The sequence below is a fragment of the Artemia franciscana genome, chromosome 2, assembly GCF_032884065.1.
Source record: "Artemia franciscana chromosome 2, ASM3288406v1, whole genome shotgun sequence".
Classification (NCBI taxonomy): Eukaryota; Metazoa; Arthropoda; class Branchiopoda; order Anostraca; family Artemiidae; genus Artemia; species Artemia franciscana.
Genome location: NC_088864.1, coordinates 13,096,296 through 13,123,549, shown reverse-complemented (window position 1 = coordinate 13,123,549; position 27,254 = coordinate 13,096,296). Strand labels below are relative to the sequence as shown.

The 27,254-nt window shown below is 37.9% G+C and overlaps 1 protein-coding gene across 1 annotated transcript in view; it reads right to left on the bottom strand.

Moving 5' to 3' along the window:
• Nucleotides 1-5,610: 5,610 nt before the first annotated feature.
• Nucleotides 5,611-27,254, bottom strand: part of LOC136037521 (uncharacterized) — a 30,176-nt gene continuing 8,532 nt past the window's right edge. Inside the window, exons 3-5 of the mRNA XM_065720246.1 lie at nucleotides 25,711-25,819; nucleotides 16,070-16,206; nucleotides 5,611-6,075 (exon numbers count right to left, since the gene is read on the bottom strand). Coding sequence (XP_065576318.1) covers nucleotides 5,719-6,075; nucleotides 16,070-16,206; nucleotides 25,711-25,819 — 603 coding nt within the window. The 3' untranslated portion in view covers nucleotides 5,611-5,718. The remainder of the gene's footprint in view (nucleotides 6,076-16,069; nucleotides 16,207-25,710; nucleotides 25,820-27,254) is intronic.

The following is a 27,254-nucleotide window of genomic DNA, read 5'->3' as shown; positions in this document are numbered from 1 at the left end:
AGTCTTGCGGCTAATGAACGCAAAACCGCGCAGTTAGATGAAAATCCACCTGGACAGTGAGAGTCAAAACGTATCAAAACCGAAAATGATAGCGATGATTATTGGGTTTGGGATTTTGACTTGGATAAGGTCATCAATGCCTACCAGATTTTAGTTAAAAAAAAACAAAGGTTCGGCGACATGTATTTCATAGTGACGCTGGAAAATAAAGAAGAAAAAGAAAACTGAAAAAAGAAAAAACTAAAAAAAGCTAAAAACTAAAAACAGAAAAAACTAAAAAAAAAACTGGGAATTGCACAAATATTTCAATATATTTTGATAATAGATTAAAGTAATTCGAAAACCTTAAAACAGACACCCAAATTTGAGGTTTATTATAAAGTGTTGGAGCTTTAGCATGCTTGGCACGTAAAGATTTTTCCAAGTGTCAATGTTAGAATGAACATTGACAAATTGAAGAAAACAAATCAATAAAAATAAGAAACTAAAAAAAAAGAAAAACTAAAAAAGAAAAAAAACTAAGAAAAGAAAAAACTAAAAAAGAAAAAAAACTAAAAAAGAAACTGTATCTATCTATATATATATATATATAAATAAGTTGTCTGTGTGTCTGTGTGTCGAGTGACGTCATGTTTGTGTGTCGACTGACGTCATGTTTGTCGACTGACAAAATTACAGACCAGGACATCGGGACACAAATGACGACCGCGACACCGGGACATAGGGAATATAAATGACGACCGGGATACTCAAAGAGAAAGCGACCGGGACACAAGGAATGTTCGATTAGCAATCACCATCAACAAAGCGCCGGGACACAAATGACGACTGGGACACAGGGAATATAAATGACGACCAGGACACTCAGAGAGAAATTACAGACAGGGACACCAGAACACAAATGACGACCGGGACACCGGGGCAGAGGGAATATAAAAAATGATAGCGATGATGCTTGGTTTTGGGATTTTGACTTGGATAAGGTCATCAATGCCTACCAGATTTTAGTTAAAAAACCAAAGGTTCGGTGATATGTATTTCATAGTGACGCTGAAAAATAAAGAAGAAAAAGAAAACTGAAAAAAGAAAAAAGTTAAACAACTAAAAAAAAAACTAAAAATAAAAAAAAAATAAAAAATTTAAAGCCTAAAAAGAAAAAACGTAAAAAAAAAAAATAAAAAAAAATAAAAAAGGTAAAAAACTAAAAAGAAAAAAAACTAAAAAAAGCAAAAAACTAAAAAACAGAAAAAACTAAAAAAAAGGGAATTGCACAAATATTTCAATATATTTTGACAATAGATTAAAGTAATTCGAAAACCTTAAAACAGATACCCAAAATTTTGAGGTTTATTATAAATTGTTGAAGCTTTAGCATGCTTGGCACGTAAAGATTTTTCAAAGTGTCAATGTTAGAATGAACATTGACAAATTGAAGAAAACAAATCAATAAAAAGAAGAAACTAAAAAAAAGAAAAACTAAAAAAGAAAAAAAAACTAAGAAAAGAAAAAACTAAAAAAGAAACTGTATCTATCTATATATATAAAAATAAGTTGTCTGTGTGTCCGTGTGTCGAGTGACGTCATGTTTGTGTGTCGACTGACGTCATGTTTGTCGAATGACGAAATTACTGACCGGGACATCGGGACACAAATGACGATCGGGACACCGGGACATAGGGAACATAAATGACAACCGGGATACTCAAAGAGAAAGCGACCGGGACACAAGGAATGTTCGGTTAGCAATCACCATCAACAAAGCACCGGGACACAAATGACGACTGGGACACAGGGATTATAAATGACGGCCAGGACACTCAAAGAGAAATTACAGACCGGGACACCGGAACACAAATGACGACCGGGACAAAAAAGACGACCGGGACACAGGGAATATAAATGACAACCGCGACACTCAAAGAGAAATTACCGACTGGGACACCGGGACACAGGGAAACAACAACAACGGGGACGCCGGGGGGGGCACAGGGGGATATATAAATGACGACGGGGACACAGGGAATGTTCAATTAGCAATCACCATCAACAAAGCTCAAGGCCAATCATTAGAATAATGAGGTATAAATCTGAATACAGATTGTTTTTCCCATGGACAATTATATGCTGCACGTTCAAGAGTCGGTTAACCTGAAAATCTATTTATATGCACAGACAGTGGGACAGCCAAGAATGTGTATATTCGCAAGTTTTACGTAGTTAAAAATATATATATATATATATATATATATATATATATATATATATATATATATATATATATATATATATATACATATATATATATATATATATATATATATATATATATATATATATATATATATATATATATATATTCGCAGGTGGGACACAGGGACACAACTACAATGGCGCTTAACTAATATGGCGCGTAACGACTTACGCGCGCGGGGGGCTTGGGGGGCGCGAAGCGCCCCCACCAACTAGGTGTTGGGGTGGCGCGAAGCGCCACCCTAACAGCTAGTTTTATTATAAAACTCACTTGTCTTTATTAGCTTATTTAATGCAACATCCCACACTAAATTTTCAATTGAATCATCGCTCTCTGTAACTGTCAAGTAAAAGTCGGTAGGTATGGAATTCAGCCTCGGTCAAGTCACAACTAGCCACTGCAGCTAGACGTTGGAAGATTTGAGCTAAGACGACCATTCCCCTCTCGCTATCTATCACCATTTATGTCTTCTCAGCCAAAGGAACAGCTTTTTCCTTTCTCCTGAAAACATTTGTCAATGTGTTTCCCTTTTATGTCCTTCAGAATCACCCCCTCCCACCAGATTTGGCAACGTCTGCGTTTACCTATGATAAAGCATGGACACCAGTAAGCACGTTTAACAGCCGTAAATTCCACCTGAAGGGTTCTAGGGGCTCAATATATTGAACTATCTTTCGATATCCACCAGATCTCTAGCTCTGCTCGAAGATAATACTTCTTCGTAATTTTCAATAGTCAAAACCTCGAGTCCAGTGCGATTCTCCATGCATTCGTTAACAAGAACCAAAGTAGGCATAGCAGATGTCCTAACTGTCCGCTGTAATTCAGTCATGTCTCTACCTCTCGTCAGATATCCACTCGTTTCCATACTTTTCATTAACGTCATTTGGATCACCGACTCAGCAGAAAGAGCCGCCCAGTAGTTGTTAAATCTCCGGATAAACATGTATTCCTGTAACGTTCCGCACTGTTCTGGGTTGTCTTTCCTCAACTGAAAAATTGACTGCACGAAAAGCCAAGTAGACTTTCTGTAAAGATTTCTATCGGAAGCAGCAAAGTAAAGAAAGATGTGAAGCAATGACTGTGCATTAAGCTCAACGTTGCCACTTCGTTCAGCTTTCAGGTTCTTTCTCAAGGCTCCATCAAGTCCAGCTCTGAAACCAAAGATGCACAGTTTTGGGCTTGAATAATCGTTCTTTTACACTACGAACTATTTCACGGAAAAGTTCTGCTTCTTCCGGCACCTGTGCTTCGCCGATGGTATCCCCTTCAAGGAAGAGCTGGTCCACCTATTTTACATTTTAAGAGTTTCTGGCAGCATGCCACTAACATCAAACGCTCTGCTATTTAGTGCTGACAGTAAAGTCTGAACGAAGGGCTACCTCCGACAAACCATGGCCTGCACGACCACGTACGAGAGACAGATTTGCCTTGTAACATACTACACCCAGTGTTAGGCGCGGATAATTGACTTAAGATTTCTAGAAGTTCCAAGTCAGGCATAGGGAAGCTAATGGCTTTTAGGATACTCATGCATGTGCGAAATCCTCCTAGGAAAACAATAGCATTTCTTAAAAGCACTTGTGGCAGGCTCCACATCGACGATACACTTTGTCTTCTAGGGTAATGGAAAATACGATGGTAGATGGCATTATTGATTAGATCACCTAACGAATGACACTGAGGAATGGAAACCGCAAACTGGAGGGGGAGAGGGATTCTGGAATACCGGTTTGACATTAAACTATTTAAGACTCATATTCTAAGGTGCCATTCATAGCTTGATAGAAAATGTTGAATCGACGAAAATGATTAAAATGCAGCCGAATCTTGATTATCCATGAATTAGGTGGTGCAAGTGTCGCGAAAAATGAAATTTTATGGATAATCAAATTATTAGAAAAACCGGTTGTAGGAAGATAGAAAAACAAAATTACGCTTATTAAAACGCGTATTTACAACAAAACAACGAGAACAATTAATAAATGGAACGACGTTACAGTAATGAATCGAAACAAGATGAAAGAATCATAGTATTATTTACGCTTTTAAAGTATGAAAAAAAATTGTTCTAATTAAAGGAAAGTTCTAATTAAACTTTCCGAAAACAGTTACTCACATACATTTCTGTTTTTCGTCATATAATTTTTTCTTTATTTATGACTGAATTTTCCGCAAAAGGAATTACTTGCAAATAGCACATCATTATCTTGTTCAAAACAATCAAGGAGACAGGTGGCGCGTTTCAATGGCTCGTCATGAGTTATCCGATTTTCTGTAGTCGGTTCGTCGTCCTCCTCTCCTAATGCCTTATCGTTTGCTTCCCTACTTCCTGCTCTGTTTACAATTTGTTCATCGGTGAGGTGTTCGAAGCCAGGATCATTGGCGTCGCAATTCATACAATCAACAATATTTCTTTCGTCTATATTTTGCCCTCCAGGAAAATTTCTTACCATTTTAGCCGATCTAACAACGTCTTCTTCGTAATTTTTTGCAGCTTCTGCTGTTAAATTATTGTTAAAAACTTTTTCCAATTTCATATATACTATCCAATATAGTAAAATCTCTCCAAACATCGCGAAGATCGTATCCCTCGTCGATCTTTTTATTATCGAATTATCTACTAGAAGCATATTATCTACTATAAGCACAGCCTTTTTGGCATATTTTTTGAGGTGAGATACTCTCAAACTTCAGGAACGAAAGGCTTTTCAAACCAATCTTCAAAAATTATTTTATTAATCCATGCATGGATTTGACTGTAGTAATGCATTCACATATTTTCAGCTCCAGTGCCTTCAAACAGATATGGCTTTTTGGCCTATCCAATAACAGCTAATTTTAGCTTGTGCTGTCCTGATGCATTAACACAGCAAAGTTTAGTTGTTCTTTACTTCCTAGACTTGTGTCCCACTACATTGAGTTCAGACTCGAAAGCGAGAGAAAGAGTTGGTAAAAATTTCCAGTATAGCCCTGACACATTCACATTGTAAATATGGTATGATGAATAGCCATTGTTAGTTCTAAATTCCGCGTAGTCTATTTTAAAATCATTGGCACCTTCTTAGTCGCTGGTGAGTTTCTCGCCGCGTAGTCTAACCTCCCATATACCACGGCACTGATTAAGTCTAGTTAGCCACCCAGAGGAAGCATCAAAATCTCCTTGCAAGCCAAGCAGTTCAAAAAGATGTTTTGCCTTTGCGGAAATTAATGGTCCTGATATGGGCGGATTATAACTTCGAATCTGACATACCCATCCCAGTAACGCTGCACCCACAACATTCAAGTATTGAGCCCTTCATTGTCTTCCTTTTTCTCATTGCAGATGAACTATCCGACGACGATTCAAACAAAATTAATTTGTTCTTTTATTTAGCAATATAATGAACGGTCGTTATATTGACCGTCATTAACTCATATCATCACAAAAAAAAATCGCATTTCAAATGTCAAAAGTAGGTTAGAAATTATTCTCCACGTCTTGCTGCTAAGTTCAACCGTGTTTTCTCTGTTTCCTGTCGGGCCGCAGTTACTTTTGAAGATGTACGCTGTTCTAGTGGAATTTCTTGCGTCCTAACAGTTCTTTCCTGTGTTCCATAGCTTCCAACAGGTTGATTTAGCAAAGATTGACTCTCTGGTAGACCAGTAACATTTGTGATATCGGGTTGACCTTGGCTATTGATGCTATTTGGAACGTATACTGTCACGGGTGGAGGCTGTACAATTGTTTCTTGATAACCAGTTATATTGGACTGTGCTGGACTTGGTGTTTCGTCGGGAGTAACAAATCTTGCTCGATTTTCCTCATTGAAGTTAGCCATTGTCTGAAAAAAAATCCAATAGAAATTAGTATTTAGATTTAATCTTGTACACTTCAAGGTCAAAGCAGGGTGGTTGCTAGTTGCAGTTGAACCGAAGATAAATGTTTTGATGTCAGAAGTGAGTATTCTATATACTAACAATGATAAGGATATAGACACCTGACAAAGATGTGAGTAGCGTGTAGCACAATCCATAGTTATAGACCAGACACAAGATTATCACTGCTAGAAAAAAAATACATAATTTGTTGGCAAAGCAGCCTATTGGAGGAAAATTGTTTTTTTTACAATATTCAATAATTTTTTCTAGTATTTACAGTAAATTTGTCACATATGTTATGCTTTATACAACATGGTCGCTATAGTATGCTTTAGCAGTCTTCACAATGTGTACTATCCTATTATAAACTTTGCTATGTTGCTCTTTCTTTCTTCCAGGCCTTATGCCAAAGTAACTTTATAATAGCTATATAAATTAAAGTTACTTTTCTGTCATTTCAGCTATTATGAGAACATCCGTTGGAACGGAAAAATTTAATTATTAATAACTTTCAGCCACTTTTTGTGTAACCGGGAAAAAACCCCATGATTACTATGGCCAGTTAGCTATAATTCACATCCATTCTCAGCTGGAAATGCATATCTAACAAAAATCATTTTCAATCCACATAATTTGATACCTTTTTGATAAACAGCTCTGCTGCACCCAAAAGGATATTGTCTAGACAGATGTATAGCTAGGCATATTTGAGAACGAGACTTCAAAGAAGAAGGCAAGTATTATAACTAAGCTTATCTTAGATCTCAGCAATGTAATCAATAGCCATCTTCACTGGAGTTTAAATCACTTTAAAGAGGGGCCAGTTGTTGTTAACTCTTCTTTTGACGATTTTTTATAATTCTCACTACACAAACCTGGATTTCCAAGCGCTTTTTATTTAAAATATATTTTCCAACATATTGTTTCAATTTTCTGCTATAATGTGAGGAAATTTGGTGAACTTTATTCTTTACCACAGACTAAACCCCTTCTTCCAGTTTTTGGGTTTTTAATTATTTTAATTCTTTCCCAATTTTAACCCAGCAAGGGTATTTCCCATTTTGTATGGTTAGAGAAATACTGCTGTACACGCATGCATTTCAGTTGACTATTTGACACTGATCGATTACAGCACAATTTGCTGATTTATTAACAGAAAGCATCTCCTAATGGTCAAACATACTTGGAGAATTAAGAGGAGGATTCCTTGTCTTGTCTTTGGCCCGTATTGAATCATTTAATGTTTATTTATTTGTAAGTCATTTAAATAGCAGCGTAAATATCCTAAATAACGAAAACAATAATTTAAATGAATGAATGTATTTTATAACCCATCAATAATACAACGGCATGGCGATGGAGTATCAAAAAAAAAGAAAAAAAAAGACACATTCAACAAAATAAAAACAGGAATAAACATGACTTTTCAAAAAAGTAAACCGCTCCAAGGGTGGCAAACATCTTTTGACGAAAATTTTACATATAAATTATCCAGCTGTACGATCGGGTTGAGAACTCTGTAATTTGGTTTCAGTACGGTGTTACGGGACCATATCGGAACACTCAGAAGAAATTTCACATAACGAAAAAATAGCTTTCTAATCTGCTTCTTGGCACTTTCATTCAGAATAACTGTGAACAGAGCTAATCACAAAACATGGGGAAGAACAAGAGCATTATACATTTTCATCAGGAGCTTTTTGTGATATTTGTTTGCGACAGCACTAAAGAAGCATAAGCAGCCCGGATTTTCTATTCAGTTCTAGCCACAAATAACTTTCTTGCTGAAGATATTGAATCCCCAATAGGTAGACCTAGGTAAATAAGCTCTTGAGACGGGGCAACAAATGCTCAGCCAAGATTCACTGAAGTTGAAGCCAGCTCACACAGGCAATTAAACAGAAGAACTTGGGATTTTCAAGCGTTAATATTCAAACCAATCTTTCTAAATTCACTCGAAATCACATTGAAACTCTCCTTTAGACTAGAGACTGACCAGCTCAAATTTAGCAAGTCATCTGCATAACATAATACTGACGCGTTAGTCGCTTTTACAACACACGAAATCGGTATGCTATCCTGACCTAGCAGTGTAGCATTATTATGCACCATCAGTGAAGTAATTGCACCCTATATAATACCTATATACACAGGGATATCAACTGGGACGATTGACCCCTCAATTTTCAGGCGCACCTTTAGGTGGTGATACATATAAAACAGCAGACCTAGGAAATCAACTGCAACCCCACGCCTAATCAGCTCTAACATTGCCTCTGAATGGATCAATGAATCAAATACATTAGATATATCATACACACTAACAGCCAAAATTTCTCTTTTCCCAACATAATCTGCCAAAACCGAACAAAGGGATCTCAGTGCCTGGAAGCGGCCAAGCCTCGCTGAAAATCGAACTGGAAGGGGGGCATCTTACAAATTCTCTGAACATCATGAATAATCAACAGCTCAAAAAATTTTGATAATACGCTCGACACCGTAATAGGACGACACGAATTACAACTAAAACTTGATTTACCATTTTTTAAAATTGGTGTAATTACCCTGATACAAAGGTTATCAGGCACAACCTCCGAACAAAATGTCATCTGAAAAAACAAAGCTAAATGCTCAAATAACAAGGCAATACCCGATTCCAAATGTCGCAGAAAAAGCCCATCGTATCTAGACGATAATTTTTTCTTCACTTTTCTTACTATATCTTTAATCATACCAGACGAGACAGCAACCCTGCCTGTTTTCAGCTTTGTCTGTAAAATACTTTCAATCTCTTTGTCAAATTCAACTTCAGCGTTACTAACAGGGAATTCTAATTGCTCAGGAAAATGACTAACCCACTCAGATACAGGAATAACTCCAGAGCTCAGAACACCAGAAGGACTAGGACGTGGTAGCGATTTTTTTAGCACTATTAACTTTCACCTCTGCCATGTGCAGACTTAGTTCACGGTTGAATTTGCGCTTGCAAAATATACGAACCGAATTCACAGCGCCGGTTCTTGGCCTGCCACACTCGTTCCAGATTCTCAGCCAAAACCTCGAGTCAGAGCACGCTTTTTGAAGTAGAGGGTTTGAAGACCAACCGAATTTTTCGGTTTTTACTATAATACTCTTAACAGCCACTGCCACGGACTCTGCACACTTCAAAGCCTGAATAATCTCTGCACAATAGATATTTAACTGAGGACGGATCTCTGGCTCATTAAATAAAAAAGAACAAGTTTTTTAAATGAAAGTAAGGAGCGACATTAAAACTTAAAACGAACAGAAATTACTCCGTATATGAAAGGGGCTTTTCCTTCTCAACGCCCCGCTCTTTACGCTAAAGTTTGACTCTTTCTCTTAACTCTATATTTTAAAACAGTAAGAAAACTTTAGCGTAAAGAGCGGGGCGTTGAGAAGGAAAAGCCCCTTTCATATACGGAGTAATTTCTGTCCGTTTTAAGTTTTAATGTCGCTCCTTACTTTCATTTAAAAAACTTGATTTTTTTTTATTTAATTTCTGAACGTTTTTGAATCAATGCATGTTCTGATTTTTGGCTTTCCGCAGAGAAATAATTAAAACAAAATTTGTATATTTATTTTTTTTTGGCTAAATGGCTTTCTCACAATTTTTATCGAATGATTTTGAGAAAAAAAGAGCGGGAAGGAAGCCTAGTTGCCCTCCGATTTTCGGTTAATTAAAAAGGCAACTAGAACTTTTAATTTTTTACGAGTCTTTTTATAAGTAAAAGATAAACGTAACTTATAAATTAGCTTACGTAAAGAACATTTGTTTTCTTATGTTTTTATTACATATATGAGGGGGTTTGCCCCCTCGTCAGTACCTCGCTCTTTACACTAAAGCTTAAATTTTGTCCCAATTCATTAAGAATGACCCCTGAATCACAAAAAACCACAGAATAAATAGTTGAAATTACTAAAAATACTTTAGCGCAAAGAGCGAGGTATTAGGAGGAGGTGAGCCCCTCATATGGGTAATAATTTCTGCTCGTTTTAAGTTTTAATGATGGTGCTTACTTCCAGCTGAAAAAAAATCTTTTTCATTGTTATTTTTTTAAGTAATGCTAGTAAATCCTGCGCTCCCTTTATGGAAAATTTCTTCCCCCATGACAAATTCCTCGATGGAAAGTTCCCCCAGTATATCCCCCTCTTCTCAACCCCTGCCTCAAACCAAAAAATCCTCCTGAAAACGCCTGTACACTTCCCAATAACCATTACTATATGTAAGCACTGGTCAAAGTTTTGAACTTGTAACCCCTCCCGCGGGGACTGTGGGGGAGTAAGTCGTCCCCAAAGGCATAGTTATAACATTTTTCGACTACGCTGAACAAAATGGCTATCTCAGAATTTTGATCCGTTGACTTTGGGAAAATAAAAAGCTTGGGAGGGGGCCTAGGTGCCCTCCAATTTTTTTGGTCACTTAAAAAGGGCACTAGAACTTTTCATTTCCGTTAGAATGAGCCCTCTTGCAACATTCTAGGACGACTGGGTCGATACGATGACCCCTGGGAAAAAAAAAAAACAAACAAATAAACACGCATCCGTGATCTGCCTTCTGGCAAAAAAAATAAAATTCCACATTTTTGTAGATAGGAGCTTGAAACCTCTACAGTAGGGTTCCCTGATACGCTGAATATGATTGTGTGATTTTCGTTAAGATTCTATGACTTTTAGGGGGTGTTTCCCCCTATTTTCTAAAATCACGCAAATTTTCTCAGGCTCGTAACTTTTAATGGGTAAGACTAAACTTGATGAAACTTATATATTTAAAATCAGCATTAAAATCCGATTCTTTTGATGTAGCTATTGGTACCAAAATTCCATTTTTTAGACTTTTGGTTACTATTGAGCCGGGTCGCTCCTTACTACAGTTCGTTACCACGAACTGTTTGACTACAACCTGAATTTACCTGGAGGAGGTGAAATGGTACTCTTATCTTATCAAGGATCTCGTCACTAACTCGCTGTAACAGCAAGGGATCTGTTTTTTCCACATTTCTTGGTTTCACTATTTATGATCACGTTGAACATTGCTACCCTGGATAGGAAGAGCTACGGAAATCGACAAGTGATCGCTGTAAAAACCTTCCGAGTTAACTTTCACTTCATAACTATTGCTGCCAGAATATAGCACGTGATCCAAGTTTGTCTAGCAAGAAGTCGAACTGCAGTATGAAACCTTCTTTCAGAAGACTGATCTCCGTAATTTGTAGGCAAATAAACGTTAACCACGACGAGATCACTCATCCGAATACCAATAAAGCAATTTGCACTCTTTATAATTGTGGCTGGGCATTTGCAGACAATGGCGGCCACGCACTTTTCACCAGGTAGATGGGGAACTGAATAATAACCCATTATTGGGTTTATCTTATAACCCAATTGTAATAATATTGTATTATTGGTTTATATATTTATATATTATATTATAACATATTCAGAAGACTAAGCTTGTCCTGGGATAAAAATGTTCTTGTACACGGAACATCCGATTTCCTTAACATCTCTTCTAGCAGCAGTAGCTTCTTGGAAACTTTACCTTTTAAGTTCCATGAACAAATCGAGACCTTAGTTTCACAGACTATCGCGAGCTAAGGGTCTTCCGTTTGCTGTATTTTCTCTTTTCAGGGGCAATAGACGGAGTAACAATGATGCCTATCTGATTTGCAGATGGCACATCTCATTTTCTTTTGACAGGGAGAAGCCTTCGAACTATCATGCCCCTCTTCCCCAAAACGGGAGCAAACCTTAGGGCCTGGACAATTCTTTGCCAGGTGACCATCTGCTTGTTGGCATTGATAGCACCTAGGCGGAAGAACATATTATAATTCAATTGGCAGCCTTTCGTACCCCAGCTTAGAGGGATTTGTCAAAGCACAGTGTAAGTCCGCTTCCGAAGGGAAATATAGCTTAAAAGGTAGACTTATCCCGCAGCGTTCTGACAATTCTTCAATAAATCTGTGAGCGAGGCCTCGAATTCCTCGGGAAAGCTTTTAATAATGCCCACAAATTCTGTGGCCTTCACCTTGACTGACATATTTGCGTAGATGTTTTCCAGCGAACCTGAAATCTTTTCAGCTTTATTTGAGCAGTTAACTAAGACACGAAGCTCAGACTTTCCTCGGCGGATCTAAATATCACCAGATTGTTCAAGGCCAATCACCGATTCGATTACATTTTTACAGAGAAGAGCAGGCACAGGCTCCTCATTAATAGAAAGGGATGGAATGGACTGAGCAGTCGTGCAATGAATAAAATTGTCCAGCTTTCGGCACATTTTATTAACCGCAGAAGTAATGTAAGTTCCAACTGACTCAGATGCCGCTGGGACTTCTTGTGGGTCATAAATAAGAAGCTTTGGCAGCTGCTGCTTTTCCTTTTACACTTGTGAAGCAATTTGCCAATATCCATGACACAATCTTGATCGTTAGCGTGCTTGATACATCGCTAGTCGGGTTCTATTTGCTTATATAATGTCTTTTTGGCGACAATCATATCATCGTGACTGAAAAATTCGCAGAAATATCTTACTATCTTGTCAAATTTCACTCCAGCTTTCATAGATCGTTCAGCGAAATTCAAAACAGGACAGTGTAAGAATCTAATTAACATTTTACTGAAGCAGGGTCCTGCCTCAGAGCAAACAATGTCCTTTGTCCAAGATGTGCACTCGTCAGAGATAGTTTATTTGATTTAATTGAATTTAATTTTCACCAGATTCATATTTTGATCTTTCTAAGCAGCTTGATGAAAAATTTGATGCTAATATTCCCATCAAACCATATTAAGTACGTATTTAAGAATTTTCTTTGAATTTCTCTTCGCTATAAACATCGGATATTAGATCGAAAAGCGTGATATTTGATATAACGCAATTTCTTGTGGCTTTAAGTTTTCGAATAACTTTTTTTTCTTTTCCCTGAATTCTTTTTTCGAATTGAATTACAGAAAAAAGCACCAATATGACCCAAGGATGAGGAACTATTTTAAGTTTACTTGAAGCAAACGTCACCATTTTATAACAACAACAACAAATCAATATCTTTCAATAACGTCCCAATAATCTTTTTTCAATAACGGCTGTAGAGCGGGTGATTTGCTATTTCACTGTATTTCTCAATTTTTAAACGTAAAAATGCATATAGCTCATATCGTTTAACCTTGCAGCCCTTTCGCTTGGCTAGACACTGTAAGCTGAGGTCACTTCTTGTACGGATCCACCATTTCTTAATTTTAGTATCCCCTTTAGATAACAAGAGCTAAGAGCTCATATGGCACTTTTGACGAGGCCAGAAGAGCCTAGAGCTACAAGCTCATATGGCATGAGCTCTAACAAGATTCTAAGAATCAATAGATTCATTTAAAAGGAAAATCAGAGGCTTAATGCCGGTCGAGATTCAAAATAAGAGCTCTGTGACGCAAGGTTAAAAACACCTCATTTTTTCTAATTTTTCAGAACTAACCGTCCCCCCACTCCTCCCCAGATGGTCGAACCGGAGAAACGACTATTTCTAATTGAACCTGGCCTGGTCCCTAGTATGCTTGCCAAATTTCATCGTCCTAGTTTATCTGGAAGTCTGCAAAGATAGTAGAATCGGGGAAAACGACTTTATCAAGTCAGTTTGTGCAGGTCCCTAACACGACTACCAATTTTCATCGTCTTAGCACGGTCAGAAGCACCGAACTCACCAAAGCACTGGACCCCCCTAGATCCCCCAAAGGAAGTGAATCCAACTCGGTTACGTCAATCACGTATCTACGACATTTGCTTATTCTACTCACCAGGTTTTCATCCCAATCTCTCCACTCTAAGCGTTTTCAAGATTTTCGGTTTCCCCTCCAACTCTCGCCAATGTCACAAGATCTTTTCGGGATTTAAAATAAGAGCTCTGAGACGTCAGTTCCTTCTAAATATCAAACTTCAATAAGATCCGGTCACACATTCTTAAGTAAAAATACCTCAATTTTTCTAATTTTTCCGAATTAGCACCCTTCCCCCCAACTCCCCAAAAGAGATTGGATCCTTTCAAATTATTTTAATCACTTATCTAGAACTTGTGCTTATTGTTCCCATCAAGTTTCATCCCAATCTCTCCACTCTGTGTTTTCAAAGATTTCCAGCTTCCAAGATTTCTGTTTCCCCCCCCCCTCCAGCTCCATATGTCCGTGAATCCGATTCGAATTGAAAATGGAGCATCTGAGACATAAAATCTTTCTATATATCTAGTTTCATTAAGATCTGATCACCCTTTCATAAGATAAAGATACCTCAATTTTCACATTTTCCAAGATTTCCGGTTTCCCCCTCCAACTCCCCCCAATGTCACCTAATCTGGTCAGGATTTAGAATGAGAGTCTGAAGCACAAGATCCTTCATAATGTGAAATTTCATTAAGATATGATCGCCCATTCGCACGCTGCAAATACCTCATTTTTTCTAATTTTACCCCCTCCCTCCTCAACTCCCCCAAGGAGAGCGGATCAGGTTTGGTTATATCAGCCACGTATCTTGGATTTGTGCCTATTCTTCCCCCAAGTTTCATCCTGATCTCTCAGCTCTAAGTCTTTTCCAAGATTTTCGGTTCCCCGCCCCAATGACACTGGATCCGGTCGGGATTTAAGATAAGAGATCTGAGTTATGAGGTCCTTCTAAATATGAAATTTCATTAAGATCTGATCACTCCTTCGTAAGTTAATAATGCATCATTTTTTCTAATTTTCCAGATTTAACCCTCCCAACTCCCCCAAAGAGATCGGATCTCTTCCGGTTATATCAATCACATATCTATGACTTGTGCTTATTTTCCCCACCAAGTTTCGTACTGATCCCTCCACTCTAAGCGTTTTCCAAGATCTCAGGTTTCCCAGTCCAACTCCCCCTTATGCCACCGGATTCAGTAGGGATTCAAAATACGACCTCTGAGACACGATATCCTTCTAAATATCAAATTTTATCAAGATCCAATCACCCGTTCGTAAGTTAAAAATACTTCATTTTTTTCTAATTTTTCCAAATCAACCGTCCCTAATCCCCTCCCAGACGGTCGAATCGGGAAAACGATGGTTTCTAATTTAATTTGGTCTGAGCCCTGATGCGCCTGCCAAATTTCATCGCCCTAGCTTATCTGGAAGTGCCTAAACTAGCAAAACCGGGACCGACAGACAGACCAACAGAATTTGCGATCGCCATATGTCACTTGATTAATACCAAGTGCCATAAACAAGTGTCTTATAGCTGAAGTAAAACTATTTCTTATGGTCATTCGTGAACTATATCCTCAATTTCTTTATGTTGACTTTTCTCAATTTGTCAGCCTAAAATTTTAACTAAAGAGTAGAAAGTAGTTAGCTTACTTATGAGTACTTATTACAAACCGTGGACGAGAGAAAGAGACATTCGGCCGTTATCTTGAGAAGGTAGCTGCTCTATTGAAGTCGTCCTTTTCATATGTTTTTAGGACGAAAGACGAAAGAAACGAAAGATGAAAGACGAAAGAAACGAAAAATGAAAGACGAAAGAAGCGAAAGACGAAAGGACGAAAGAAAGAGACGGCCATTATCTTGAGAAGGTAGCTGCTCTATTGAACTCGTGCCTTTCATATTTTTTTTTGTCAAAAGCACCGGAAATGTTGTCAGGACGTAGTGCTGTTGTCACCTTATGTGCCAACCTGCGTGGGAAGACCTAAGCAAGTAATATAATTTTTAGATAAGATTTTTAAGATTTGAAAGCCCGTATTCTCGAATGAGTATGCTAATTATACAATACAAAGTCTTGAGTGTATTTTATATCAGACATATGTACTTTTTCACTTTTTTAACTAATATAAATAGAAATAAGTATTTAGCGAACTCACAGAAACTCATTTGGTACGAAATTTTTTAGGTGAGATTTAAAAGAGGGTACAAAAAATATACTTGGATAAGACTATTTACCCTTGCCGCTGCTCCTATACCACCAATTTGGTTTATAGGATTATCTCCTTCTAGTTTCCTTTCTGCAGTTACAAGTGCTTCAGCTTCTGCTTTAGTAACTTGGTTCAAATCGACCACTATCTTCATATGCTTAAAATCTAAAAGAAATAATAACTGGTTAGTAGGGAAAAGTTTTGACAAGAAAATTTATTTGAAGGGACAAAAGATGCATGAATGTTTCTAAAAAAAACAAGCGCTAAGAACTCATATGGCACTTGAGACGAGGTCGGAAGAGCCAAGAGCCAAAAGCTCGTATGGCCTGAGCTCTAGCTAAATTCTAAGAATCAATAGATTGATTTAAAAGGAAAATCAGAGGCTTAATCACGGTCGTGATTTAAAATAAAAGCTCTGAGACTCAAGGTCCTTCTAAATATCAATTTAGATTAAGATTAATTTAGATTAATTTATTAAGATCCAATTGCCCACTCGTAAGTTAAAATTACCTCATTTTTTCTAATTTTTCATCTCCCTGCAGACCCCAGATGGTCGAATCGGGGAAAACGACTTTATCAAGTCAATTTTTGCAGGTCCCTGTCACGTCTATCAATGTCCATTAAACTAGGACGTCAAAAAGCACCAAACTCGCCAAAGCCCTGGACCCCCCTAACTCCCCCAAAAGAGAACGGATACAGTCCGGTTATGTCAATCACGTATCTACGGAATTTTCTTATTCTAATCACCAAGTTTCATCCCGATCTCTCCACTGTAAGCGTTTTCCCAGATTTTGGTTTCCCCTTCAAACTCCCTCCGATGTTACCAGATCTGGTGGGGATTTAAAATAAGAGCTCTGAGACATGAGTTCCTTTTAAATATTTTCATTAAGATCCGGTCAATTGATTTTTTCTAATTTTTCTGAATTAATACCCCCCCCCCCACACACACACACTCCCCCAAAGAGAGCAGATCCATTCTTATTATGTCAATTACGTCCGTTCCAGTCCGGATCCAGTCCGTTCAGGTTAAGTTACGTAAATACGACATCTATAAGCGTTTTCCAATATTTCCGGTGTCCCCTCCAACTCCCTCCAATGTCAACAGATCCGATCGGGATTTGAAATGAGAGCTCTGAGACATGAGTTTCTTCTGAATATCAAATTTCATCAAGATCCGGTCACCCCTTCTTAAGTCAAAATACCTCAATTTTTCTAATTTTTACAAATTAACAACCCTAAGCTCCCCTAAAGAGAATGGATCCGTTCCAATTATTTCAATCACATATCTATAACTTGTGCTTATTCTTCCCATCAAGTTTAAACCCAATCTCTTCACTCTAAGCTTTTTCCAAGATTTCCCATTTCCCCCTCCAGACCCCCCCCCCCCCCGATGTCACCAAATCTGGTCGGGATTTAAAATGAGAGTTCTAAAGCAGAAGATCCTTCTAAAGATCAAATTTCATTAAGATCTGATATCCTGTTCGTAAGTTACAAATATCTCATTTTTTCTAATTTTTCCGGATTATCCACCCCCCAACTCCACCAAAGAGAGCAGATTTGGTCCGGTTATTTCTGTCAAATTTCTTGAACTTGTGCTTATTCTTCCCACCAATTTTCATCCTGGTTTCTCTGCTTTAAGTGTTTTCCGAGATTTCTGCCCCCCCCCCACAATGAAACTGGATCATGTCGGGATTTAAAATAAGAAATTTGAGGTAGGAGGTCCTTCTAATTATGAAATTTCCTTAAGAACCGATCACTCCTTCGTAAGTTAAAAATACCTCATTTTTTCTATTTTTTTTTTAGAATTAACCTTCCCCCCCAACTCCCCAAGAGAGCGGTTTCGTTCCAGTTATGTCAATCACGTATCTAGGACTTGTGCTTATTTTTCCTGCCAAGTGTCATCCCAATCCCTCCACTCTAAGTGTTTTCCAAGATTTTAGGTTCCTCCCCCCAAATACCCCAAATTTCATCGGATCGGGTCGGAATTTAAAATTAGAGATTTGAGACACGGTATCCTTACAAATATCAAATTTCATTAAGATCCTATCACCCCTTCGTAAGTTAAAAATACCTCATTTTTTCTAATTTGTCAGAATCAACCCTCCCCAAACTCCCCAAAGAGAGCGGATCCATTCTGGTTATGTCAATCACGTATTTAGGACTTGTGATTATTTTTCCCACCAAGTTTTATACCGATCCCTCCACACCAAGCATTTTCCAAGATTTTAGCCCCCCCCCCCAACTTGCCGCAATGTCACCGGATCAAGTCGGGATTTAAACTGAGCTCTGAACTACGATATCCTTCCAAACATCAAATTTCATTAAGATCCGATCACTCCTTCGTAAGTTAGAAATACCCTATTTTTTTTCTAATTTTTCAGAATAAATCCTCCCCCCAACTCCCCCAAAGAGAGCGGATCCGTTCCGGCTATGTCAATCACTTATAGATTATTTTGCCCACCAAGTTTCATCCCGATCCCTCTACTCTAAGCGTTTTCCAAGATTTCAAGTTCCCTCCCCCTAACTCCCAGCAATGTCACCGGAACGGTTGGGACTTCAAATAAGAGCTCTGAGACACGATATCCTTCTAAACATCAAATTTCATTAGGATCCGATCACCCGTTCGTAAGTTAAAAATACCACATTTTTTCTAATTTTTCCGATTTAACTGTCCCCCCACTCCCCCCAGATGGTCGAATCGGGGAAACGATAATTTCTAATTTAATCTAGTCTGGTTCCTGATACGCCTGCCAGATTTCGTCGTCCTAGCTTACCTGGAAGTGCCTAAAGTAGCAAAACCGGGACAGACAGACCGACAGACAGACAGAATTCGCGATTGCTATATGTCACTTTGTAAATACAAAGTATCATAAAAAACTAGCCACAATGTCTAGCGACCTAAGGTCAATGCACTGATGGACACCTCTCTTCCGTCCCATCCATATCACAAGCTTCGGTTTTTGCATGCACACAGGAAACCTCCATGGTAAGGTTCTCATTTCTTCTTTATCTTGAATGTCTGGTTTTTCCGTAGGATGCTAGTTTCCAGGCCAGCTTTTGGCCGCTGCGACATGATCCTCTTCAAAATCAACCAGTTCGTCGTAAAGTACTGTAAGTAAGGAGTGGCCCGGTTCGTTAGTAACCGAAACTCTAAAAACCGGAATTATGAGATTCATCAAATTTAGTACTACCCAATAAAATGCGAATCTAAAAAGTCATAAAATCTTACCAAGGAAGTTATAGAATCTTATCAAAGTCAAGAAACTGCATCATCAGAATCAGCGTATCAGATAACCCTATTGTAGAAGTTCCAAGCTCCTATCTACAAATTGTGGAATTCGTATCTTTTTGCAAGAAGAGAGATTACGCAGGCGTGTTTATTTAATTTTCGTTTGCTTCCCAGGGGCACCCTTGAGCGACATTAAAACTTAAAACGAACAGAAATTATTCCATATAATAAAGGGGTTGTCCCTTCTTCAACACCTCACTCTTTACGCTAAAGTTTGACTCTTTGTCACAACTCTATTTTTTAAAACCATAAAAAAACTTTAGCGTAAAGAGTGAGGTGTTGAGGGGACAACCCCTTTGCTATACGGAATATTTTTTTAAGTTTTAATGTCGCTCCTTAGTTTCATTTAAAAAAGTTTCTTTTTATTGAATTTCTGGACGTTTTTTAATTAATGCATGTTTTGATTTTGACTCTCCGCACATAAATAATTAAAACGAAATTCGCATAAAATGTTTTGTTTTTTGCTAAATGGCTTTCTCATAGTTTTAATCGGTAGATTTTGACCAAAAAAGTAGCGGGGTAGGAGGCCTAGTTGCCCTCCAATCTTTTGTTTACTTAAATAGGCAACTAGAACTTTTAATTTCTTACGAACGTTTTCATTAGTAAAAAACATACGTAACTTAGGAATTGACTTAAGTAGCGAACTTCTATATTCGCATATTTTTATTACGTATGAACACCCTTCGTCAACACCTTTCTCTTCACACTAAAGCTCAAATTTTGTCCCGATTCTCTAAGAATGACCCCTGAATCACAAAAGCCGTAAAATAAACAGTTGAAATTACTAAAGATACTTTAGCGTAAAGAGCGAGGTATTACGAGGAGGTAAACCCCTCATTTGCGTAGTAATTTCTGTTTGTTTTAAGTTTTAATGCTGCTCCTTACTTTTAGTTGAAAAAACTTTTCATATTTATTTTTCATTATTTTTTTAATAATGATAGAAAATCCTGCGCCCACTTCATTGAAAATCTCCTCCCCCATGACAAATTCCTCCATGGAAAGATCCTCCTACAAAACCCCTCTTCAACTTCTTCTCCCCCCAAACCAAAAAAAAATCCCTGTGAAAACGTCTGTATACTTTCCAACAACCATTACTATTTGTAAACCCTAGCCGAAATTTGTAACTTGCAGTACCTCCCACGGGGACTGTGGGGGAGTAAGTCGGCCTCAATACCTCGTTCTTTACGCTAAAGTTCGAATTTTGTTCCACATCCTTGAGAATGACCTTTGAATCATTAAGGCCGTTTAATTAGAATAGATGGCTCTTTTGGAAGTAATAAAAAAAAAACTTTAGCGTAAAGAGTGAGGTATTGACTAGGGGGCCAACCTCTCACATACCTAACAATTTCTGTTCTTTTTAAAGTTTCAATGTTGCTCCTTAATTCCAGTTGAAAAATCTTGTTTGTTTTTTTAATTCAATTTCTGATCGTTTTATAAATAATGCTGGGAAATCCAGCGCCCCCTTCATAGAAATTTTCCTTCCCTATGAAATAATCTTCCATGGAAATCATCATTCCCAATAACCAATTCTATATGTAAACAATGGGCAAAGTTCATGACTTCCAGCTCCTTTACTGGGGACTGTGGAGGGTTAAGTCATCCTCACAGACATAACTATTAAATTTTCAGCTATGTTGAACAAATGGCTATCTCAAAACTTTGATCGAGTGACTTCAGGAAAAAATGAGCGTGGAATGGGGCCTAGTTGTCATCCAATTTTTTGGTCACTTTAAAACGGCACTAGAACTTTTAATCTCGATTCGAATGATCCCTCTCTTGATATTCTTGGATCACTGGATCGATACGATTACCCCTTGGGAAAAGAAATTAAAAAATAAAGAAATGAACACGCATCTGTTATCTTTCTTCTGGCAAAAAAAACAAAATTCCACATTGTTACAGGTGCTTGTTACCTATACATTAGTGTTTTCCGATACGCTGAATCTGATGATGTGATTTTCATTGAGATTATATCATGCTTAGGGAGTATTCATTTTTTTCAAAAATGAGGCAAATTTTTTCAGGCTCGTAAACTTTTGACTAGACTTGATGAAATTTAAATATTTGAAATCGGCTTAAGAATCCGATTCTTTTGATGTGTCAATTGGTATCAAAATTCTTTTTTTTAGAGTTTCGTTTACTATTCATCCGGGTCACTCCTTACTTACAGTTCGTTACCACGAACAGTTTGACAGAAGGCGTTAGGTGTGCGTTTGCCTCATTAGTCTACAAAGCCATGCGTGTTTCATTATCTCTTTGGTTTGAGCAGTTGTTTTTGAAGAATTTAGACAAAAGTTACAACTTTAACGTAAAGAATGGGGGATTGAGGAGGGGGCAGTCCCCTCACATACAGAATAATATTTGTTCGTTTTAAATCTAGTGTTGCTCCTTACTTTCATTAAAAAAAACATGTCTTGCAGCGTTTTTTTTTATTTCTCAACAACGCGTAGAGATTCAAAATATGCATCTTCATGCATTAAGGCTGAAACAACTTTGACACTTGTCTGTTCTGAGGGTTCTCTTCTTTTTTTCCCTGATATTTCCCCGGCGTATTACTATTTATATGCTGATTTATCTTCTCATACGATATTTACTATTTCACAAAGACTGACAAAGTATTTATTCGTCAAGATTTGGAATCACAAAATATATTCGACACTAGAGTTTACGGACTCCAAACCTATTAATTCTACCATATTAACAAGGGTAAATAATCTAATAATAGACATAAGAATCCTTAGACCAATTTATACAATCTTTTCCTCGATCTTTATTAAATTTTTAACTTTTTATTGAAGATGCACATATTTTTTTGTTTAAAAATACTGTTTTTCATCGTATTCAAAATATTTAATAGAGGGGGTAGCCTTCATCAGGTGTGAAAGTTAATTTTTTTTGCAACTAGAACGACTTATCGAAAGGCTCTGCCGAAATATATGATTTGTCTTTTCGTTTTATTCATTGGGTGACAGTTATCCTCGTGTTGTCTCGTCTTTTTCTTAACCTTTTCTTACTTTTTTGTCGTGAGCCAAGTACAGCTATTGTTGTTTTGGGACGTTTTTGTTGTTTTTGCTCACAAATAGGGAAGAAACTTTCCATTCAACAAACTGATAGCCTTTTTTTATACCAAAAACCAGCAATTAATCTTCTTTGTAAATTTTTTCGGCAAAAGCTGTTTAAAATATTCCCCTTTTTAATTATCATAGTGATTTCTCACTAGCCTACTATCAACGGTGGCACTTAGGTCAAAATAGCTTACACTTGCGCTTCTTAATAGCTATTCTTTTTATTTTCTATTGCTAATATCTTACACTCTTGTTTTAAATATATTCATGAAATTTACTATGCTAGTTTCCTATTGGTAATATTCGCTATAATCAATCTTTGATTCATAATGCCTTAAGAAAGGCCGAAAATACCTGAAACAAGCACAAGGAAGGGGGTTTACTTCCCGGTAGTGCATCCCTCTAGAACGCTAAATCTGAATGAACCACATAGTATTTTTTTCATGTTGTCAAGTAACGTTCAATTTTTATTAATACAGCCCCTCACAAAAACATGAGCAAAGAGCTCATATGGCACTTGTGACACGGTCGGAAGAGCCAGGAGCCAAGAACTCCTTCCCACTAAGTTTCATTACGATCTTTCCACTCTAAGCGTTTTCTAAGATTTCCGGTTTCCCCTTCCAACTCCCCCAGATTTCACTGGAACTGTTCGGGATTTAATACAAGACCGTTGAGACACAAGATCCTTCTCTATATTAAATTTCATTAAAAACTGATCACCCATTCGTAAGTTAAAAATACTTCATTCTTATAATTTTTCTGAATTAACCGTTCTTCCCCTCCCCTACCCCTACGATGGCAGAATCGGGGAAAAGACTATTTCTAATTTAATCTGGTCGAGTCCCTGATACGCCTTCCAACTTTCAGCGATCGCTATATTGATCACGTATCTAGTTTTGGATCTTCTTCATGTAAAAATTAGGGTGGTCAAGGATTCAAACCTGAAACCTCTCGCACTTTAAGTGAGAATTATATCCCTAGACCACAAGCCATACTTAAGAAGAACAATCATTTGGTTTATCGGCAAATAAAATTTTTCTCAACTATTTTGTGTGCTCGCTCCATCCCCCCCCCCTGCGATGGTCGAATCGGGAAAGAGACTATTTCTGATTTTCTAGTCTGGTCTCTGATACACGAACCAGATTTCGTCGTCCTAGCTTATCTGGAAGTACCAAAACTAACAAATCCCCCAACTTCCACAAAGAGAGCAGATCCGGTCCGGTTTACCAATAACGTATCTAGAACATGTGCTTATTCTTCCCACAAAATTTCATCTCAGTCTCTACACTCTAAGTGTTTTCAAGATTTCCGGCTTCTCTCTCCAGCTCCCCCCCCCCCAATGTCACCTGACTCGGTCGGGATTTAAATAAGATCTTGGAGACATAGTGTCCTTCTAAATATCAATTTTCATTATGAATTGATGCACTATCTGCCTCAATATTCAGTTAATGCCTCAAATTCATGAATTGAATTAAACCCTCCCCCGACCCTCCCCCGCCCCCCCCCCCCCCCAGAGAAAACAAATACTGTCTGATTATATCAATCACGTATCTAGGACTTGTGTTTATTCTTCCCACCAAGTATCATCAACGATCTCTCCAGGAAGCGTTTTCCTAGATTTTTGGTTTCCTCCTCCAACTGCCCCCAATATCAGCAGATCAGGTTAGTACTTAAAAAAGAGCTCTGAGACACAAGGTTCTTCTAAATATCAAATTTCATTAGGATCCGATCACCCGCTCGTAAGTTAAAAATACACATTTTTTCTCATTTTTTCGAATCACCGAATCTCCCAATTCCCCCAAAGAGAGCGAATGCTATCTGGTTATGTCAATCAAGCATTTAGTACTTTTGATTATTCTTCCCATCAAGTTTCTTTCCGATCTCTGCACTCTAAGCGTTTCCCGTGATTTCCGGTTCCCCCCTAATTCCTCCAATGTCACCGGATCCAGTCAAGATTTAAAATAAAAGCTCTGAGAAACGAGATCTTTCCAACTATTAAATTTCATTAGGATCCAATCACCCGTTCGGAAGTTAAAAATATCAAATTTTTTCTAATTCCGAATTGCCGAATTAGCCTCCAATCCCCAACAGGCACAGACAGAGCAGATGCTGTCCAGTTATTTCAATCACGTTTCTAGGACTTTTGCTTATCCTTCCCGTCAATTTTCGTCCTGATCACTCAACTATAAGCGTTTTCCAAGGTTTCCAGTCCCTCCCAGCTCCCCCAATGACACTGTATTTGGTCTGGATTCAAATAAGAGTTCTGAGTTACGAGGAGAGCAGATGCAGAGCAGCAGAGCAGATGCTGTCCAGTTATTTCAATCACGTTTCTAGGACTTTTGCTTATCCTGCCCGTCAATTTTCGTCCTGATCACTCAACTATAAGCGTTTTCCAAGGTTTCCAGTCCCTCCCAGCTCCCCCAATGACACTGTATTTGGTCTGGATTCAAATAAGAGTTCTGAGTTACGAAGTCCTTCTAAATAGCAAAGTTCATTAAAATCCGATCACTCGTTTGTAAGTTAAATAATACCTCGTTTTTCTAATTTTTTCATAATACCCCCCCCCCCCCCCCAATCCCTCAAAGAGAGGGAATCCGTTCTCGTTATGTCAATCACTTTTCTAGGATTTGTGCTTAATTTTCCAGCAAGTTTCATCCCGATCTCTCCACTCTAAGCGTTTTCCAAGATTTCATGTTTCCCACTCCAACTTCCACCAATGTCACTGGATCGGTCGGGACTCGAAATAAGAGCTCTGGGATACGATATTCTTCCCAATTTTCATTAAGATCTGATCACCCGTTCGTAAGTTAAAAGTGCCTCATTTTTTCTAATTTTTCCGAATTAACCGTCTCCCAACTCCCCCTCCTCAAGATGGTTGAATTGAAAGAACAAATATTTCTAATCTAATATGGTCTTGTCCCTGATATGCCTGATAAATTTCATCGTCCTAGCTTATCAGGAAGTGTCCAAACTAGCAAAACCGAAACGACAGTCAACAAAATTTTCGATCGCTCTATGTCACTTGGTAAATAATAAGTGCCATAAAAAACAACCCTGTTATCTACCAGGAAAATAAAATGTAAAATTTAAATGCTCTTTATATATACAAGACCTCTTTTCTCTTCTTCTTTTTGTTTCGATTATTATGGACACTTTTGCATAATGTCATCACCGGAATCAAATTCTATGTCCTTAGGGGGGTTGCCACAACTGAGATCCGTGTCTGGGTCCCGCATTACCAAGCTGAAATTCATTCTATATTGCCAACGCAGGAATAATTAGACTATTTTTAATCCAATAATAACTATACATTACCTTTACTCGCTGTACCACTGTCAGGGTCAATATCAGCTGGCTTTGGTGCCTCTAGGGGCTCATTTTCCAATGGTACTGAAGTAACACTTTCCCTTGCATTAGCAGCTGACTAAAGAAAAAAAAAACAAGTTTAAAGGGATGAATGTTACCAAACAGTTTGTGGTAACGAACGGTAAATAATGAGTGACCAGGCTCAATCATAAACGAAACTCTAAAAAAACAAAATTTTTAAACCAATAGAAATATCAAAAGAATTACATTTTTAGGCTGATTTTAAATGATTTAAGTTTTATTAGGTTTAGTTTTACACCCAAAGGTTACGAGAAAACGTGCCTGAATTTCGAAATTTCGAACTAAAAGTTCTAGTGCTCTTTTAAAATTACCAAAAAAAAATTGAGGGCAACTACGCCCCATCCCATGCCACATTTTCCCCCTAAATCGTTCGATCAGAATTCTGAAGAAGCTATTTCTGTTTTTGTCAGCTGTTGCAGCTGTGTAGCTGTTTTTGTCAGAAGGGGCCAACATTTGAGATTCTCAGGATTACCCAATTGATTGAGAATCATAACAAGATCTGAAAGCTCATATGGCACTTGTGACGAGGTCCGAAGAGCCAAGAGCTCACATGGCATGAGCTCTAGCGATATTCTAAGAATCAATAGATTAATTTAAAAGAAAAATCAGAGGCTTAATGTCGGTCGGGATTTAAAATAAGAGCTTGAGACACGAGGTACTTCCAAATATCAAAATTCATTAAGATCCGATGACCCACTGGCAAGTGAAAAATACCTCATTTTTCCTAATTTTTCCTCTCCCTTGAGCCCTCCAGATGGTCGAATCGGGAAAAACGACTTTATCAAGTCAATTTCTGCAGGTCCCTAACACGCCTACCAATGCTCATCGTCCTAGCAAGCCCAGAGGCACAGTACTCGCCAAAACATTAGACCCCCCTAACTCCCCCCAAGAGAGTGGATCCAGTCCGGTTATGTGAATCAAGTATCTAAGACATTTGCTTATTCTATCCACCAAGTTTCATCCTGATCTCTCCGCTTTAAGCGTTTCCAACCCCCTCTAACTCCCTTAAGGTTAACGGATCTGGTCGAGATTTAAAATAATGGCTCTGAGACATGAGTTCCTTCTAAATGTCAAATTTCATTAACATTCGATCACCCACTCGTATGTTATAAATACCTCATTTTCTTCTAATTTTTCCTCTCCCTTCAGCCCTCCAGATGGTCGAATCGAAAAAAAACGACTTTATCGAGTCAATTTGTGCAGGTCTCTGACAGGCCTACCGATGTTCATCGTCCTAGCTAGTCCATAAGCACCGAACACGGTAAAATATTAGACCCTCCCTAACTCCCCCAAAGATTGGATCCAGTCCAGTTACGTCAATCACGTATCTAAGACATTTACTTATTCCATCCACCAAGTTTCATCCGATCTTTCCACTCTATGCATTTCAAACCCCCTTCAACTCCCACCAATGTTACTAGATATAGTCGGGATTAACAATTAGAGCTCTGAGACATGGGTTCCTTCTAAAT